The sequence below is a fragment of the Salvia hispanica genome, chromosome 5, assembly GCF_029641045.1.
Source record: "Salvia hispanica isolate PSC_SH4W2 chromosome 5, Shi_PSC_v1, whole genome shotgun sequence".
Lineage (NCBI taxonomy): Eukaryota > Viridiplantae > Streptophyta > Magnoliopsida > Lamiales > Lamiaceae > Salvia > Salvia hispanica.
In genome coordinates, this window is record NC_142696.1 from 21,359,203 (window position 1) to 21,379,074 (window position 19,872).

The 19,872-nt window shown below is 34.5% G+C and overlaps 2 protein-coding genes across 3 annotated transcripts; both read right to left on the bottom strand.

Annotated features, from left to right (window-relative positions):
* Positions 1-341: 341 nt before the first annotated feature.
* On the bottom strand, positions 342-6,027 carry LOC125186502 (uncharacterized). Of its 2 annotated transcripts, XM_048082873.2 has the most exons (7): positions 5,581-6,027; positions 4,168-4,341; positions 3,872-3,997; positions 3,451-3,651; positions 2,478-2,642; positions 655-1,080; positions 342-465 (listed from the first exon to the last, which is right to left on the bottom strand). In XM_048082873.2, the coding sequence occupies exons 1-6, from the start codon at positions 5,809-5,811 to the stop codon at positions 697-699; spliced, it is 1,281 nt and encodes a 426-aa protein (XP_047938830.1). In that variant the 5' UTR covers positions 5,812-6,027; the 3' UTR covers positions 342-465; positions 655-696. The 2 variants fall into 2 exon arrangements, with proteins under 2 accessions (XP_047938830.1, XP_047938829.1); XM_048082872.2 differs by having other exon boundaries at positions 342-1,080.
* Positions 6,028-8,516: 2,489 nt separating this feature from the next.
* LOC125190496 (alanine--glyoxylate aminotransferase 2 homolog 3, mitochondrial-like) lies at positions 8,517-11,273 on the bottom strand. The gene is made up of 9 exons (XM_048087818.2): positions 10,936-11,273; positions 10,597-10,827; positions 10,339-10,509; positions 9,894-10,037; positions 9,631-9,810; positions 9,294-9,519; positions 9,077-9,190; positions 8,904-8,990; positions 8,517-8,823 (listed from the first exon to the last, which is right to left on the bottom strand). The coding sequence occupies exons 1-9, from the start codon at positions 11,155-11,157 to the stop codon at positions 8,780-8,782; spliced, it is 1,419 nt and encodes a 472-aa protein (XP_047943775.1). The 5' UTR covers positions 11,158-11,273; the 3' UTR covers positions 8,517-8,779.
* Positions 11,274-19,872: the final 8,599 nt, after the last annotated feature.

Consider the following 19,872-nt stretch of genomic DNA (forward strand, 5'->3'; position numbering starts at 1 on the left):
TTTCTACAGTTTAAAAAGTAGTAGAATTTATTTTACTATTTCTAATGGGATTTTATTTTATCTAGGTATGGTCTAATTTATTTTCAACTTCCTGGCTAATGTTGCATGATTATTGATTATTAGTATTTTTAGCACACATTTAACCAATTCAGATTTGTTTCCTGTGTCTTGCATATATAAATAAGAAAACAGATGACATCCTAACTGTAATTGATTCTAAGATGGGGCGAAATTTATTAAATACAGTAATTCTTTTGGGCCACACCACCTTGATGTATGTAAACCAAAAAGTATTTATGTCACTAAATGAGGCATCTATGCAGAATGCTGTATAAATAGAGTAGGCAGAATTACAGTTGCTCCATAAAGTTGAAGAAATAAATTTACAGTTCCCAATCGCCAATTCACACTGTCATAACTCATAAAGAAGCAGACAAAGCTTACAAGTGTTCGACCAAATTCTCTCTGTAGGAAAAAAAAAAAAAAAAAGAAACAAAACAAAGTATTAAATCATCAGCATGCGACAATAATTTACCAGAAATACAATGATTTACAGGAAAAAAGTAAAACGGATTAAAGAATCGAAAGAATACAGCTGACAGATTCCTCATTCACAAAAATGAGAAACTGGGGTCAACTCAACTCAACTCAAACCTTTGAAAATCGATAAGATGAGGCGGCACCGCTGAGATCCACTCATTTTTTTCTAATATCTTCTCCTGGCATCTGTACATACGGGTTGGTTGCGCCAGTAGTTTGTGGAGCCTCTTGGAACTCTACAGACGGGGCAGTTTCGAGAGAGACATTTGGTGGTGCTTTGATTGCGCCATAGGGAACCGTTGGAGTTGGAGTTGGAGTTGGAGAGGCTGCAGATGGTTGTATATTAGAAGCTGTCGTTAACTTGATGGGGTAGACCTCTGTGACCTCTTCACTGCCTTCATCAAAATACACAACATCCTGCATGGTAAGCTGATGGTATTCAACAATCTCCCTCAGGAAACGATTCTCCCTTGCATAGACTGAATTCTCTTGGGCGAGCCGAGCTTTCTCAGCCAAAAGAGACTCGAGCTGGAGCCTTATCTGATAAACAACATTTCAATTCACTTATTAAGTATGTACTTATAAATCCCGGACAGATTTGTAGTAGCAATTGAATGAACCATCTCCTTTTTTCATATAAGGATAAGGGGAATGTAAAGTGTAGAAACGCCTAAGCAAAGTGTGAATCCTGCAGTTAAAACTCAAAAGTGCATATAAATGGAGCATCTTTTCAATGCTGAAAACTCAAATAATGTGTCATTTCTTTTAAAAGATGAAATATCTGGTGCCCGTATTAAGACTCTCAAATACTCCACATAATTGTGTAAGGAATAGGAAACTTCAGCTTTTGGCCACCAAATGGCACATGACATTTCTTTTCACCCAGAGGATGAGGATCTCAGAGAGATTTCAGTTATCTAATACATGTTCTCTAAGTTTGCAAACGCCCACACAATGCAAGACATATATTTCAATAATATGCACAACCTTATTATTGTAATGGTGACTAGCACATGGTTAAGTCATGATGCTGGATTAACACAAGTATCACAGATCAGTTAATTAAAGGGCCTCGAATAACCTTTAAAGGTTAAACTAAGTATCAAGTTTATAATAGCATAGAAATCATGAGTTTTTCAGATCGATGACTTCAGGTACGTAATGTGGGTACTTTTCTTGTTGGAAATTAGCCTAGCAAGACAGCATACATTTACTCATAGAAGTGACCAACTGCCAGATATATTAAATTTGATTGCACTCCTCAAGTTCTTTTAAACTTAATGTTGATACTTCAAGAGAAAAACCCTCATATAAGTCTGAAACATAACCTTTTAGTAAATTTTGTCTAAACTTAAATGTATATATTGTGAGTTGTGTCTTGATACTGGAATAAGAATTCTAAATATGCATTCATTTAAAAGATGCAAGTATAGTGCTAAAACCTTCCCCTGAGGATAACATTCATGTGCCCCCAGACAGACAGACAAACAACGCAATCTGTTATGCACAGTTTTTTTAATCAACCTACCCCAATACTCAACAAACGGTATAAAAGCCCCGGAAGGTACACATTTGTGGCTGAGATTTACTTATCTTTTGAGCTCCAACAATGTTTAAAAGTTGTTAAGTAATTAAGGTCCAAGAACTTAGATAAATTGACCCCAAAGCATCAACTATATACACAGCACATTTTGGCACATAAAACATTCACATATTTTCTTTGATATCTTCAAATATGAGAATTCCAAAGATGTTTGAGAAATTGACTGAGGCACTTGATAAAATGATTTGGATGTGAATAACCATGGAGGAGGATTTCAGAATCAGTGATAATGACACCAGAAAAGGATGGATCAGATTTTTTAACTTCATTATAAAATTTCATCCGAAAAGAAAAAAGAAGGTGGCTATCCTTCTATTGGTGAGAGATTACTTACCAAGTCATCATCATCTGGGTTATCACCTTTTTCACGACTTTCCCTAAGCATCCTGTTTTCTTCTTCTAGCTGAGCACATCGGTCTTTTGCAAAAGCAAAATCAGCTTTGACTGTGTTCATCTCTCTCATCAGAAGTTTTGCTTTAGCAGTCGTTGCCATCTCAACCTGAGAGTGTGGAACAGATACTATCATGCATCTCATAAATATTAACAAAATTCTGATTTCCAAACTGCATGTAGCAGCTTTATCTCAAGTTAGATGGATAAGATGCTTCAAGTGACCAGCAATATCGACTATATGCTTCACATTACCACAAAAACAATTTAGCGGAATGACTTAACAAGCATAAATGCAACGATTATGTACATGCAAATGAGCAAAGGTGAAGTTCTGGATTAGAAATTAAAACAAGAGAAGAATTCTAACAGAGTCACGCGCAAGATTAGATACAAAGGGGTATGATGCTTATTTGTCATCTAGAGACAAAGTACCAATAAGAAAGTGTTTTAAAAGCCTCTTTTTATTGCAGGGTTGCTTCAACTTACTGGCTCCACCATCACCCATGGTATAATCATTTACGCATACGCATTTAGGCTATCGGAAACCAATACAACCTCTCTTTAAATGCAATTTTTCTAAATCTTGTTTTCTTTAATCGAGCATGGCTTCTTTACAAGTTAATGTATAACATAGCGCTATGATAATCATCTTTATAAATCCTTCTATGCAGTCTAACTGAATAATCATCCCAAGGTATCTTGAACACCATGAAAAGTGCTCATACAAGTTACTGAATAGAGTATAGTTGACATTGAGATCCTTTAATATTGCAAGTATTTAAACAAAAGAGATCATAGTGTGCATCATGGGTTTAGACATGCAGGACTTTGACAAAACAGCATAAAAGAAAAAAAGGTGTTAGCTCGAAACAATCTCGTGTTCTAAAACCAATACTATAAAGTTGCAACCTTACGTCGCGAGATGCCTTCAACTGTGTTTCATCTGTACTGTGATTCTTAGTTACATGACTCTGTTGCATAGGTTGTCGTCTCAGGCTGTCAAAATCAGAAGCCTGGTTCTGTGATCCGTAGCTATTATTCTTTTTCCTTATCTGAATCTTACGAGTCTCTTGAATTAAGCCCGCAGTACGGTTCTCAACGGCTGTGATACCCTCCTACAACAGAGTAGAGTGTGTGTCATTTTGGTGATTTATGCCAAAAAGTGATTTTTAAGGTACCATCTGACTACCTATGTAGAACAACTAGCAAGAAAATATCCACCAAGAAATAAAACTATAGTTAAAAGACTTAACATGACAAAACCCACTTACAAGTTACAATCTCATACTCCTGTCACAACCTCACATGGAAAGAAACAGGGGAAAGAAAGCCTACCTCAAGAGATTTTCCAATGGTGCCACCAATATAATTAAGGGATGAAGCAATAGCATCTAGTCCCTTCTGTATCCCAGGACCTTCAGTCTTCCGACGGCTGTCTTGAGAATCATATGTGCTATGGTACTGAACAAAGGAGAAAATAAATAAGTAAAAGAATCATGTGGAAAAGTTTGGTTTTTGGTAGAAAAAGGTCCGAAGTGATTCCTTTAACACCGATCTTCATAAGATTAATGTGAATTTTGACATTCCGTATGGTCAAATTGCTTAAAATAATTTAAGCAAAAATTTCGCACCTGGCCCCTTTTGCTTCTATCAGATGCCCCAAAAGTTGTCTCTCTGGGTGTCTCGTGTTTCTTAGCAGAATCCTCATCAATAATTGATTTAGCTTTCTGAGCTAGCACCCCCCAGAATCCTTGCTTAGATCCATTTACGCTTTTCTTTGGTGCATGGTCATAGATGGATGGATCCTATATTAAATACTGATAAATTACTTCAGCAAGTACAAGATGATCGGAGAGAGATCTGCACAGTCAATCTAATCCTCAAAAAAAAAAAACCAGAATATTATCAACTTAGGTTTTTGTTAAACCATAGTAACCTACATAAACAAAGTAGTTACAAGAACTAGTCAATAGATTAACTTAATGCAATCAAGATCCTGTATTAACAAGGAGTACTTAATTCTGAAATTATAAAAACTGAATGTAATGATGTGTTTAATTGACATGCGCGCGCTCATGCACACCAAAGAGATAAAGAGAGGTTTAGGTGGAAATAGTCAAGGAGAAGGTAATTGGTTTTGGTATGGGTAGAAAGTGTGTTTAGATAGATTATTCACTCTCAGAAATAAAGCCATCAACCTGTTAACAATGTTTCTAATGTCCTGGAATAAGTGTAATATGCGATATGGAATGTCACAATTTATTAATTATCAAGTATATCAACAAAAGGAGGTTTGAAATATTTACAAAGTATATCTCTTTCGGGAACAATAGCGGGATCTACTTTATACAAGACTGCATAACTATAGAAATGACCATCAGTTGCAAGACATAAGGTGATGTGGATGAAAAGAGGACATATGTGACTAGTATTCATCCTGCCACCAAATCCAACACGATAAAGAACTTTAAGCATGTACACAGAATTCATCAAGAGTCCACCTACCAAAGTTAAGTTATCAAATGATACAAACTTCTGCTCATTCCTGGATCCAAATATAATCATAACCATAGCAGTGAATTTTAATGGAATTCCTAATCCAACATGTAGTCTCTCTACATGTCCCAATTCAGACCCTACAGCAAGCCTTCAACCAAGACCCAATTAGAGATAAGATTATTTGTTCAACTGTCCATGAATGCATAAGTCATACTCATACCCACTCACTACTGTACTTATCAAGAGGAAATATCTAACCTAAAGCCAATTATACGTTCACCAACAGATTAGGAGAGTAACCCTATAAAATGCAATTGAACCAGGGAGGAAGGTTGCCGATTGGTCAACATTTATCATTCTAGAACCACAAAACATCACAGCTAATGGATCATTGCACCGCAAACTCAAAATAGGGAACAGAAAAACACATTGCTATCTCAAAACAATAAATAAATAAATAAGAGGTACAATAGGGAAAACATTTCAATTCAAAGCAAATCAGCAGACCTAAAACTAAACACGAATAGCAGCGCCAAAAATCGCACCCTAACAGCGGAAGGAGAAGAACCGCGCGGGGAAGAGAGAGCCGACTGCTCGTAGACAGAAGAGAGCGATGAATCCCTGTACGCCGACGAAGCTCTGATAGCTTTGGCGGCGAGCGAGGAGGCGGAAGAAGAAGATGAAGAACTGCCAGCGGACGGCGGCGGCGGAGAATCGTAAGTGAAGGAGAAGGCGCCGTCTGCCTTGCCGATTTGCTGCCTCCTCCTGAGAGCCATTGTTTAACAGCGAACAATAAACCGGAAAAGGTCTTTTCGTAAGAGAATTGACGGTTTCAACACCTAAAAATTGGGGGGTTTCTGAAGAAATAATAAGAATGTGATGAGGATTGGGAAACGGAAATGAAGAAATTGGAAAAGAAGAAACGACAGTGTCAACGCGAGGAAGACGATCAGTTGAGTAACGTTGAGTTCACGTTTCAATCTGCATCTCATTCTTTTTTCACAAATCATTTTTACGTTTTTTATTTTATTAGCAATGTTTTGATAAAAAAACGGCTACGTAAGCAAACCGGGCGAATCTACTGATTCAATCGGAAGTCGGAACCAATTGAACCACTCAACCATTTATCAAACTGTAATAATATTGAAAATTCAATATATAATTTACAAAATATATTAAATTCAGTGAATGATTAAATATAATTACAAAAAGCATTAAATCTTACATATATTTTTAGTCAGGGGCATGTTAGGGTGCCATCACCCCTTAAAATAATACCATATCACTATTCTTAGTCAATCATTTGTATACGTGGACGAATAATAAGCTGTCGCGTGGCAAAAAAAAAAAAAAACTGAAAAAGACGGTTAGCAATTTGCTGGTCTTTATCCAACAATATTTCTTGTCCAGCAATATCCGACACACTATACAGCAATCTATAGATGGCTGTATAGTGTTTGTAATATTGTTGTGTAGCGTTTATAATATTGCTGTATAAGTGGTGTCACGGTGTCATTTTAAGAGGGGTTGTCATTTTAACACAAACCTATTTAGTTATATATTAAAAACATTAGTAGTTAAATTTAGTGAATGAGGAAATTTAATTAATTTATTGTGTCGATAATAGAATACTTAAAATATACTCCTTTTAATAAGGTTGAGGTAAGTTATATTACTAACTTTTTAAATTGCTAACTTTGATAACTTATTAACGCAGTGTATTAAAAATGTCAACACATAATTTTGTTGATATTTCAATATACTGAATCATGTTGACATTTAAATACATTGTTTTGATAAGTTATCAGAGTTAGCAACTTAAGAAAGTTAGTAATTGATCACCCCTAATAAAGTTAGTGTACATAGAAATATAAAATTTTACATAAGAACACATAAGCACATATTAATTCAAAAAATGTATGCGGTAAAATAATATTGCCTCCGTTTCATATAATGAACACATTTTAGAGTATAAGGTTTTATGGACAATTGATAAAAATGTAAAAGATAAAAAAAAAAGTTATTGAAGTATTGTTAATGAGGAATGAAATTCACCACATTAAAGAGAAAAAAGTTGACTAGAAATAGAAATGTCTATTTTTATAGGATGAGGAGAGTATTATAGCAAAAACATATTGTAATTAATCATGAATTATTAATTAGAGAATATAAAAATATGGAGTATATTAATAACATTAGTTAGTGTATATAAATTAAACATTATTATTATAATTACCTAGTATACGTTGTGCAATGATCTACACAATATGTTGTTACTTGTGTATGAAGTACTTAGTATTCAAAAACTAAGGCTCTGCATCTAGACATTATAAAAATTCCAGCAAGTACAAGAAGTTTGATGTGGAAAAAAAATGATTGTGAATTACTCTAACATTGAAGAATAAATTATTTATCAGTAGAATAATAAGCTTCAATCTGTCACTCTTTTGATCCTCAATTTAGAGCTGTCCATTTCAATTTACAAGTTGTAAAGTATAGTAATGCAAGCTGGATTTCCATGTTAAATTTCCAAATTTGGCATTTAAACAACTGCTGCAAATGTGCTTTCCCCTTTTCAGCCAATCACCTAAGTTACATACTAATAATATGCCAAACATTAGTAAAAGTGTAACTATTTCACAAGTAGCATCATACGATGCATATAATTTAGTAAGAGCAGAGATAGCATACACATCCGGCTATATTAGAAATGATTGAAATATGTTGGTAGTTTTTTTATAGGCAAAGGGTTTAAATGAGTTACCATGACATGAAAGAATAAGGAAAGCCTCGTCCTGCGTAGGTTGACAAGTTTGTTCAACGATCACGAACACGAGCACGTGGCAATGCCCGTGATCACCCCAGTTCCTTCCTGTCTTAGACCTGGCTCTACACTTGAGAGTTGCAGCAAAAATTGAGTTCCTGTGACTGAAATCTTCATCTTAATCCAATGGACTCCATCCATCCCTGGATAGGTATGTCTTCAAATCAAATTCAGATATATTTTAGTTTTTAAATTTGTTAAGGATAGGTGATGCTTTAGAATTCCTTCAGCAGTCTCAAACTGTGTTTTTAATTTGCCTAAGTTCTAATACTTATACTAATTATAGATTATAATTGAATTGAATAATGTTAGTATGCCTTGAATCTACATGGTTTGCCGTTATGCTATGTTTCTACATTAGGCTCTAATTGTCATATTGGGCCTAGCGCGTCATGTGTGTGCCTATTTATATAAAAGTAACTGTAAGGCACCAAACTCTGAAATCTGCAACCGCTATCATAATATAATCTTTTCTCCTTTTCTACTGTGGACGTAGCCAACACAACGTTGGTAAACCACATAAATCTATGTATCTTTAATTTTTGTTTGTCTCGATTATACAATTACTATACTATGTGATAACAAATAAAGTAATCAATGAAAACACAATCACGAGTAAAAGATGGGAGACAGTATTAGTATTTGTGAGAAAAAGGATTAGCAAAAATAATGACTTCATCACATAGATGAAACAATTATCATACAGCAAATAACAATCTACTACTAATACATAGCACATAAGCTTATACAGGCAGCCTAATTCCCTTGGGAGAATGAAGGTTGGCAGACGCTGGAGACCAGAGACAACGAGGTGATGTCTCACCATCTCCGCAAATGCTTTATTTTCATGGCTAACATATACACAACACCACCACCATTCATTCCAAGACAGGCTCTCCTTTTCACTTCACTACCCAACTCTACACTTTCGACAACGAATAGTCCATCACATCCACCAGAAAATCTGCATCAACATAAGAAAACAACGGTTATATGATCAGGTCAGTTATCAAGAAAAAAAGTGTTAAGGAAATGGAGACAAACCAGCATCCTCCTTGGTGAAGCAGAGAGGCGGGGTGATCCTGAATACATTGCCGAAGAACCCTCCTTTCCCGATCAGAACTCCCATATCTGAGATGACATCATTTGCATTGATTAGGATTTGAGCCCAATTAAGTATGGTGAAAATGGACCTGTTTTAAGAGAGCGATTATCACCTTTCATCTGCTCCATTACATAAAGAGTCTCATCCTTGGCAGGGGTTTTCAGCTGTTGATCCGTTACCAGTTCAATTCCGAGCATCATACCTCTTCCCCTGACATCACCGATAACTGCACAACAACACCCTATGATCAATGGAGACACAATTTCAAGCTATCATTTAGCTTCACTTCCATGGTTCTTTCACATTTAGATTTACAAGTTGAGGCATACTCTCGTATTTGTCCTTCAATGAAAGGAGGCGATCCTTCAAGTATGATCCGACAGTGAGAGCATTCTGCTGAAGCTGTTCTTTCTCTATCACTTTAAGAACTGCATGACCAGCAGCAGTGCAGACGGGATTACCACCAAACGTGTTGAAATAGCTTCGATAAGTCAAGACCTTTGCAATCTCAGGTGTCGTAATCACTGCACCAAGTGGTATTCCATTTCCAATGCCCTGAGATGATGCACACACACAATATAATACCAGTAAAACGCAGCCCCAGCCCATATCTGACAAAAATTTTGTGATGATCAAAGAATGAAGACCTCAAAAATGATAAACTACCTTCGCCATGGTCACTATATCAGGCACAACTCCATGGGCCTCAAAGCCCCAAAAATGGCTCCCTGTCCGAGCAAAACCTGATTGGACCTCATCTGCTATGCAAAGGCCGCCTGCGTTTCTTATGGTGTTATAGACCGCGGGCAGATACCCGGGAGCCAATTCCATAATCCCACCAACTCCCTGTACACATTGAAATTCATCAATAAACAAGGCAAAGAACACGCTGACACATTTTAAAACGCTTCATACATCAAGATTTTTACCTGTACGGCTTCAGCAATGAAAGCACCAACACGACCAGATGTTCCGTAAGTAACTATATCTTCAACATCCTTTGCATACTTCAATCCATCCGACCCAAAGATGCCTCTGTACTGGTCTGGATTGAGTGCGTGATGTACTCCCGTCTGTCACAAGCAAGACCAAAATCGAACAAAATCTCAAAGACACAACAAGAAAAGTTGCACAAGCATTGCACAAATTCAACCGGATAAGACACAACTCTTTCAATAACACAATTTCTCAAAAAGTTATGCAACTATCCTTTAAACTGTGACACAAGCCTTACTGATCAATGATTAAATCCTCAAAGTTGGTAGTATAGAACCAAAAGTCAATCGACTTTCCATACCCAACTATGGTAACCTGATTAGGCAATTCAAACAATTCAAGCACAAAATATTGTAAGCAATCAAAATGTATATATACCTGCACAACATTGAATTTGTAGCTTCCTTGAGCAGTAGCACCCATTGTGCCTGCTGCATTACCATGATATCCATTCCTAATCGAGATCACATCATGGCACCCACTGTAGAGCCGCGCCATCATCAAGGCCAGCTCGTTCGCCTCCGTCCCCGAATTCGTGAAGAAAACGACCTAAATCAGAATAGAGCATAAAATCAGCAGTTGAAACAAACACAATTATAAAATCGTAGTAGTATTACTTTTCCTAATGCTATAAACCTTGAGATCACCGGGAAACTTGGAAGCGAGCGCCTCGGCGAAATCGGCGATGGCAGGATTGAGATAGAGGATGGTGGAATGCTGGAGACGCTTCATCTGATTGACGACGGCCTCCACCACCTCCGGGTGGCTGTGGCCGCAGCCGACGGTGGCGATCCCGCCGAACGCGTCGAGATATCTCCTCCCCTTGTCGTCGAACAGGTACTGCCTCTTCCCGTCAACCAAACACAACTTCGCAAAAAAACAAACAAATAAATCAATCAATCCACAAAATGAAATACTAACATAGAAGAGGAGGAGATTGTGAATCGAATCGAATCGAATCGAATCGAATCTCACAGGTTTTTTGAAGAAATGGAAGATGGCGGGGTTGAGGAACTGGCGGCGCTTGGCGAGGATCTCGTCGGCGGAGGGGCCGGTGTAGGGAGGAGGGGAGTAGTCGAAGGGGGGCATTTTGGGGAGAGGGGAATCATTTTCCCGAGCGGCTTGGGAGAGCGTGGATTTGGAGGCGGCGGCGGCGAGGCGGGGGGAGAAAGGGAGTCTGCGCGTCATCATCATCATCTTCACAGGGAAGAAATGAGAAATCTCTCACACATGAAAATGCGGGAGAGACGGTTGGTGAAGATGAAGATGAAGATGAAGATGAAGATGAAGAAAGAGGAATGCAAATGCAAATGCAATTATGCAAATGAGAATAATATATATAGGAAAATGACAAGCTTATACCATACCACGCCATTGTCGATATGCCTTCAATAAGTTTTCCAAATTCACTGGACTCTATTTTCCTTTTTTAATTTCTTTGCACCAATAGGAATTTGCACTTACTGTATCAATTACTAATTTAATTGTTTATCAAATTTTAATACATGTGCATTTCTGGGAACAAATGATATCCCAACAAGTGGACCGCCAATATTAATACTAGTTCTAATTTCCAAAGTGATAAAATAGTTACATGATTCGATCACTCAATTAGTCAAATGAGTATTTGTATATTTGTCTTTTTTCTGTTTTCTAGAGAGACAACTTTGTGATTTTCTAAGTTTTACATATGGTTCTTATTTAGAACTCTCTGGAATGGTACAATAATTTGTTAGGTGAATTTCATTTTATTTGAGTTTCAATATTCTTAATTTACGGCTAATGTTGTTTTTTAGGTAGTGGTACATAATTGTGGTAACTTTCAGATTTTCGAAAATATGGAATCTATCCATTTTAAGTGAATTTTCAGTTAACTAAAAGGTAGGAGTACTTATTATATACCTACTGTCTCAACAACTACGGTCTCATAAAGATGATTCATTCCTTATATGGCACGAGTTTTTATGCAGTTTTATTTTATATATTAGATAAAAAAAAATAAAGTAAGAAATTTGAATAAAATAGAAATAAAGAGGTTTTCATTTTCGCTAATAAGTCATCTTGAGAAATTATACCTATAATCATATACCGTGACGGAGTCTTCCTTCTACAAATCAAGCAAACAATGCATGGTGCATCAGCTTGCTTTAATTGAACACATATACTACTAATGTTATGTAATCTTCTTCCTATTTTATTTGTTTCATCTTTATATCTCAACTTCTGAAGTTTATCTACAAAAGACACATGAAGTGTAATTAAAAGCAATAAAGTGATTTCTAAAATGTAGTACTCTCTTAGTCCATAAAAAGTAATTCTATTTGTGGACAGCATGAGCTTTAATGAAAATTGTAAAATAGAGAAATTAAAAAAAAATAAAGTAAGAGAGACATAGATAAAATATGGAAGAGACGAGAAAAAATGAATAAAGTATAAGAGAGAAACTTTTCACTTTTAGAAATTATACTATTTTTTATAAATATTCAAAAAAATTCTTTTCATTTTTAGAAATTAGACTATTTTTTATAAATATCCGAAAATGAGAAAATAAAACTATTTAAAAAAAAAGGAGTAGAATCACATCTCTACTAGTTGAATTGCAACTAGCCTTTTTTTTATGAGTGAATTACATTTTTAGGCTCTATACTTTCAGCGACAAACATTTGCGGTCCCTATACTTGCAAAATATCATTTGCGGTCTCCATACTATATCAATTGCTCGTTTCAGGTACTTTTTCACTTTTTGACCAAATTTTAGGACAAAAACACCCCCAAAAGTCTAAAGGACATTTTTGTACACTCAACTCCAAAAATAGGTACTTATTTTGATATTTATGTTAATTTAGATACTTTAACCGTGATTTATATTTTATTCAAATATTTTTTGTTTGGATTGATTATAGTATAAAATATATGCATAGTTTTAATCTTGGATTTTAACTTAATAAATTCGATTTATTATAAAGCACATATTCTATTTCCTCAAACTAAGATGAATCAATTAAAATGAAATTTATAAAAAAAATGATTCACATTTTAAAAATATTTAGAAATCTTTAAAATATTGTGGCTTTTAAGCACAACTAATTTAATAATATATTGATATTTAAAAAGTGTAGGGACCGCAAATGTTCGTCGTTGAAAGTATAGAGCCTAAAAATGTAATTCACTCTTTTTTTATTAGTAGCGAGTTTTTGAGTAAATCCAGTCCCAACAAATAATTATATTCATTACAACTAATTGAGGACTCATCATTACCAAAAAAAGCTCCTCTCAATTGATTTGAAGTTTCCAGTTAAGAAAGATATACTATAAAAATACTAGAAAGAAAAGTGGTGTTAAAATATTATTATTATTATTATTATCTATTTTTGGAATGGGTTCATAGATTTGGAATTAAATTACTAAAAACAATAATAGCAAAAAAAAATGAGACAAACATTCTAAAATGTTAGCGAGTGTTTGAGGGGTGAATTAATACTTATAAATCAAGATGTATAATGTCATGTTTGATGATGATATTAGGAAAAAACACTTCAAAATATTGAAGACATCACTTTCAAAAGTGACGTGTAGATAGTTTCGATGATTGAATTGATTAATTGAAAGACACAAGTAGCTGCATTTATAATAACGAAGATAAGAATCCACGTGACTCATCTGTTTTTATTTGCTCTGCCAAATCTCCACACACCAAATTTTCATTGGCTCTGTCATTAATTCAGAATCCGATGCCTTCTTTCAATCGATTTTTTAGGCATATAATTTCATTCGAATAATCTCAAAAAAGGTAAAATCACATACTTCAAATGCAAAGGATCAAGGTTTTATATAAACAAATGAATATTCAATACAGATCCATAAGATGCGATTCTCTGCATTTAAATATTTTTAAATCTGTCTGATTTTTCTAAGAAAAAACTTCTTTATTGGTTAAGAAACTAATGATACACATCGGATGGTCGTGACAGACTGGAAGTTATTTTTTAAATTTGAGAGTAATTAATAAAATTCTCGAGTAACAAGCAAGTAGCCTCGTTTATATTTTTATCAGGCGTCATTAGTCATGTTAAATTATTTAATTTGATGTGGATAGTATAAATATGACCATATGAGTGAATGTTTGATGTGGAAGAAAAATAAAACAGATATTGCATATTTATGTTTGGTATATTTGTCTATATTTAGGTTTACATTGTAGTAATTAGATAAAAGTAACCTCACGAAAATAATTATCTACCATAAAAATTGAATATAAACTTGAAACTAAAATTAAGTTCGCAGACAACCATTTGTGTTTTCATATCAAACGTTACGAAATGCCATAAATAAATTTGATTACCTTCCGAATTCTATAACTTTTATGGAGTATTTCTTTTAAATATAATAAGGTAGCATGCAGTAATGTAGATTATCAATAATAGATGTAGATATTAGTTAGTAATTTAATATTTAAATCCATATTATTAATTAAAACATTTCCAATTAGATAAGTTTTGAAAAATATAACTTTTACATAGGCAATTTTAGTTTGTTATGTTGGTGGAGAAAACTAGGCAGATAATTCAACCCATCCATTTGGTGGGTTGCATTTTAACACCTTTGCCTAGAAGCTAAATACGGCTCGGGAAATTTATTTATTTTGAATATCAAACAGTAAATAAAACTATGATAAATTTCGTTTATCTTTCCAAAAATAAAAATAGCTACCATATATAACCTTAGTTGATATGGAGTATTATCTTACCCTGCAAAATTCAGTTAAATTTCTAATAATCCCCATAAATCCAAATTAAATTTAGCTTTACAAAAATTCCTAATAGCTGATGGAGTCATGGAGCATTACCTTAATTCGGGTCTAAAATATCCAGGTTAAATTCCTTATAAACTGACAAGAGATCTCTAAACAGATAGCCTCATTTTTACTTTTACTTTATTTGAAAAAGCAATAAGGTTCACACACACCAAATTGAATTTTTAAGAAATCTCAAAAACCCCAGAGTCACCAGATTTCAATATGTAATAAGAGAACTCTAAAAAGATACTCCATATAAAAGCTAGGGTTTTTATTGATAGGCAAATGAATTTAAATTTTTAGACTGCATTATAATATATTCAAACCAATGACTTTCTCTAAGAGGAAAAGATAAATTGAGATAGTATATTTCTCATTTACCTCCTCAAGAAGGTAATTATACATTTTAAAAAAGTAATGGACCCGAAATAACGAAGATAAATTAAAAAGACAATTAAATATAACTAAGAAGGTAAAGATACCTTCTAAAAAAAAAGTATAATACACCCTCCGCTACCCTTCCATTTGAGCATGAAATTTTCCATTTGAGCATGAAATTTTACAGAGAGGTAAATATGGTAATTATTCCTCTTTAACTCTCCTTCCATTTGAGCATGAAATTTTACAGAGAGGTAAATATGGTAGTTATTCCTCTTTAACTCTCCTTCTTGGAGATGCTCGCAACTCACACATACTAGTTTCGTTTTATTTTATAAAGCTTTCTTCTTTGAAAAAAGCCAACAAGAGACATTAGTTGACATACCATAATGCATCAACAACCTCCAACTTAAATTCCTAATAAATCCCCTTAATCCATATACACAATCCTTAATAATTAAGTTGGACATATAACTATTGATTGAAGAATGAAACATCAAATAGGAATAATAAAATAGTAGGATATATTTTATTATTGTTTTATATAATGCTCTAATGAAATAGTAGTAAGTACTAAAGAGAGAAATAACATACTACTAGAATAAAGTCATAAACCTTATATAAGAAAATTTTAAAAAGTCGTCACAGTAGGCCCATGAAACACAAGGCCGACACTAAAGCCCATGTTGAGACTGCGTTTAGTGTTTTATAAAAGCCCAAAAATAAACTATCTATTCAGTAATCACTGTTAACTAACTTTCCACAATGCCATAATCCAGCATCAAATTAACGTTAATATACCAAATTAATGTAGTTCATCAGAAGCTCGACAAAAAACCATATCCCGACACCCACCCCAAGACCAAGAAGATATTTTTTACAGACAAAATACTTGAAAATCTAAAAAATGACAAGCAAGTTGTACTTGTAGTCTCGAAGCACACATTGAAGCCCACTTTTAAAATTATGACTGGAAAAATCAAAGAGAATCCTCAGGTGAGAGAGCAACTCAACCATGAGTTTATAATTTCATAATTAAATGGGGCTTGGCACGAGAAAACAAGTGATATAAATATTCTCATGATTTCAAATAAAATAGACAAAACTGTTGGTCACATGTGAATGTGTGAAGCGTGTGTAATAAATATGAGTAGTTACCAAAAGTGACCACTTCCAAATTAAACCCTATATTCAATGCAATAAAGCTCACGAATGTCAACAAACACCATTTTATAATTGGATTAGCTACAAGTTCCAACGCTCTATAGCCTGCCAACTATACTACCTATTTGGTTCTAGCTAGATTAGGGCAACCCTAAATCATAGGGTTACAAACATAGGAATTTTGGTGTGTGCAAATGTAATTCTACTTGGATGGTTTGCTTATAAAATAACCTAGCTACTTTTATTTTGAGATACTACATGCATATATCATACATAGTTAGACTTACATACCATATCATGAAATGCATCCTAAGTAATTCAGACAATAGCATGAACTTATATCATATCCCCATAAAATGAAAATAACTTACACTTGAGTGAAAAAACGCCAAAGATAATTGGATTAATCCAATTGAAATTAAAAGACTATTGGCATTCTAATTAACCTAACTAAACATTAAGCACCCATAAATGCCCAAACATGACATGAGATTCATTCTTAAATTAGTGCAGAAACGAGGCAAAATATGGTTCAAAACCATCTACATATGTAGAGAGAAAAAAGTGGTGAAAAGCAACAAGGTATAGAGAGTGGAGAACAATTATTCTACCATTAAAGAGAGTGGAGCTATTTCATCAGAATGTGACAGCTTTATACAGGAAAGAGCAAGTGGAAAACAACCCACTATTTTCCCTCAAATGGAGAGAAATTTTGTGTCACTACCCTTCTTTTGTGTGATTATTGGAAATATTGATTCTACAAAGTTGAAATTAATAGTAGTAATGTTTTCTTCTTAACAATTTTTCTAGGGTAAAAAACTCAAATAGTATGACTGTAACAATAAGAAGGTCACAAACATGTTAGCAATGTTGTTCAAAATAATTAAATGAAAATAACACTCCATAGTGCTAAAACTGAGATCTTAAAAATCAACCATCAAATCAAATAGGAATCCAATGGGAGAATTTCAAATGGATTCACATGCCAATATATAGTTTTCAAACTAGATTTAACACTGATCTAACCAAGTAGGGATTAGTAAAGGGAGATTCACATGCTCATATCTATTTATGAAACTAGATCAATGCTCATATCTATTTATGAAACTAGGATTAACATTGATCTAAACTAATAGGGATTAGTAAAGGGAGCTCCCTTCAGTCCAAGCAGTGAGCAGTTTAGGCCGAAATTCGCTTCCCGCATCATTCACGCATTCATGGTAGACTCGGGCCTGGCCCTGCACCTCTACCGCGTTTGAGTGAATGAGTCGGCAGCAAATTCGGACCCTTTTCTTATCCATGAGTGGACTGAAGGAAGCTCTCTTACACCATCTTCAACAATAACCTCATACATTAATGAGACTTAAAGATAAATATACTTAAATCTTGAAATTGCAAGTAGACAAACAGATCTCAAGATCTTGCTTTAATCAAATAGTTTGAGATCCAAATATTTTAAAAGACAAGTATATATGCTCATTTACCATTTCTGACATTTCTAATACTAAATCCTAATACAAATGCCTGAAATTAATCAAAGATTTGAGCAATAGAATCGATTAAAAATAACCTAATTTAGTAGTACTACCCTAAATAAGTCAAAAGTTTACTAGAGCTAGAACTAATTAAAACCACTAATTCCTAAAAATGGAGGAAACCCCAAAAAGTTTGACACCACAAGAAGCATTCTAGTTTGTTAAATAAACGATTTATTTCTGAAGAGGATAAATCATTGCATGAACCCTAACCCTAACACTGAATTACACTAAATCAGATCCATTAAAAATTGACTACCTAGAATCAAATCGAACGTAATATACATGCAAATATAGCTCATATTTTTCGTTAAAAAATCGGAGTAAAGATCCAGAGGGGAAATTACATGTCATTTCCTCACCCACACAATCCTCAACAACTGGATTAAATCTACTAAAGACTGCTCATCTTTTTCTTTAACAAACATGACAATCATCAAATCTTTAATTTGAAGAAACGATCATCAAATTTAAAAAATATAAAAACTACTAAACTCACATAAAGATTTTTTTGAGATAGATGATGGAAATAGAGTCCACAACAATATTTTTTTTAAGAAAAACAGCAAATCAAAGAAATACGAAGAAGAGTAATGCAAAAAATGAAGGGAGAAGAGGAAGAGGAAGAAGAGTAAGTGATGTTGATGAGTCGCTGTCGTTCATGAGAGTCAGATATAGTGGAGAAAGCGATGGGATAATCACTCAAAACTCTGAGAGGGAAATTGGAAAGGGCGTTTCACTTGTCTCTTTTTTTTTTGCACAGGAGAGGGAGAGAGAGGGAAGTCACAGACAATGAAGGGTGGGTGTGTCGTGTAGACATAGTTGTTGGTAGAAAAATATGAGTATTTATACACATTTGTAAAAAGGGTTTTCACCGACTCCAACCCTCCAATTATATTACAACACCCTGCAGCAACAGGGACCTTGTGTTGTGTGGGGAATACTCACTATGTATGGAGGAGAGGAATGGTGGGGATATCATTATTTGACCATCACTTCTTCCAGCTTGTGCTATGTATATTTCTTCACCCTCTTTTATAACGTCACACTTCTACCACACTTTTACCAAGTTTCTTTTTAATTAATTTTTTTATCAAAATTCTTAGGAAGATATAAGTTAAGAAAAAACTACATTTATCGCTACTTCATTCTCAGTAGTGCTTCCCCGTGTTGATCAAGGCGAATATTGTGTTCCCAAATGCTACTCGATTGTAGCATTTTGGTTATGCTTCACCCCTTTAGCCTACATATCTTATGAAATTGTAGCCTCAATCTCTTTTTTCTTCTTCTGAGTGTGTTGTATCTGATCGCATTTAGGATTTTATTATTATTTTTATTATTATTGGTATATTGTGGCCCATCTACTTTTTACTAAGACCCAACTTACTCACCTCATTACCCATACCCCTACCATACGATATGGGCCACCCCATTAGTGTCACTCTGACCTAATGGGGCTCTGCATATTTACCATATAGACTAAGAAGCTGAATCATTTATATATATTATTCGTTTCACTGTAGCTGCCTGCCTCATTTGAATCATCTTTGTGTGTGCGCGCACGCCTTCGTCTTCTATGATTATCTTCGCTTTTTTTCTTGGTTTCTCTGTGTAAGTTGGAGGCTTTTATTGGTTCAACATTCTCAGTTGCTAAATCGCATATTTCAGCATGTTTAGTTCGAACCCTTAGGTTCAAGGTCTATCACGTTGAAGGAGCTTCAAATCGACTTTCTGTGTGAGATCGGATGATGTTTTATGAGTCAGTTGCTTTCTCTGAAAGATATGTGTGAAGTCGTGTGAGTGCCTGACGGTTCGTGGCTAGATCTAGGGTTCCGGGGTCTTGTGTTGGCCTTGGGTGATATGACTAGTCCCCCGTTGAAATCTTCAGAAAACATATGCATCATCAGAGACTCGTGTTGCTGCTAGATTGAGCTTTTAATGTTCTTACATTTTTTACTCTTAACCGTTTTTATTCATTGCAAGTTTTGAGTGTGCTGGTGTAGATATGTAACTATCAATTGTATTTATTATTTTATTAGT

Coding starts and splice junctions, on each gene's coding strand:
- LOC125186502 (XM_048082873.2), bottom strand. CDS start 5,811: ATGGCTCTCAGGAGGAGGCAGCAAATCGGCAAGGCAGACGGCGCCTTC. Junction 2,643..3,450: donor AGTTGAAGGCATCTCGCGAC/GTAAGGTTGCAA, acceptor CCACACTCTCAG/GTTGAGATGGCAACGACTGC. Junction 1,081..2,477: donor ACCCAGATGATGATGACTTG/GTAAGTAATCTC, acceptor GTTGTTTATCAG/ATAAGGCTCCAGCTCGAGTC.
- LOC125190496 (XM_048087818.2), bottom strand. CDS start 11,157: ATGATGATGATGACGCGCAGACTCCCTTTCTCCCCCCGCCTCGCCGCC. Junction 10,038..10,338: donor ACAAATTCAATGTTGTGCAG/GTATATATACAT, acceptor TGCTTGTGACAG/ACGGGAGTACATCACGCACT. Junction 9,520..9,630: donor ATATAGTGACCATGGCGAAG/GTAGTTTATCAT, acceptor GCATCATCTCAG/GGCATTGGAAATGGAATACC.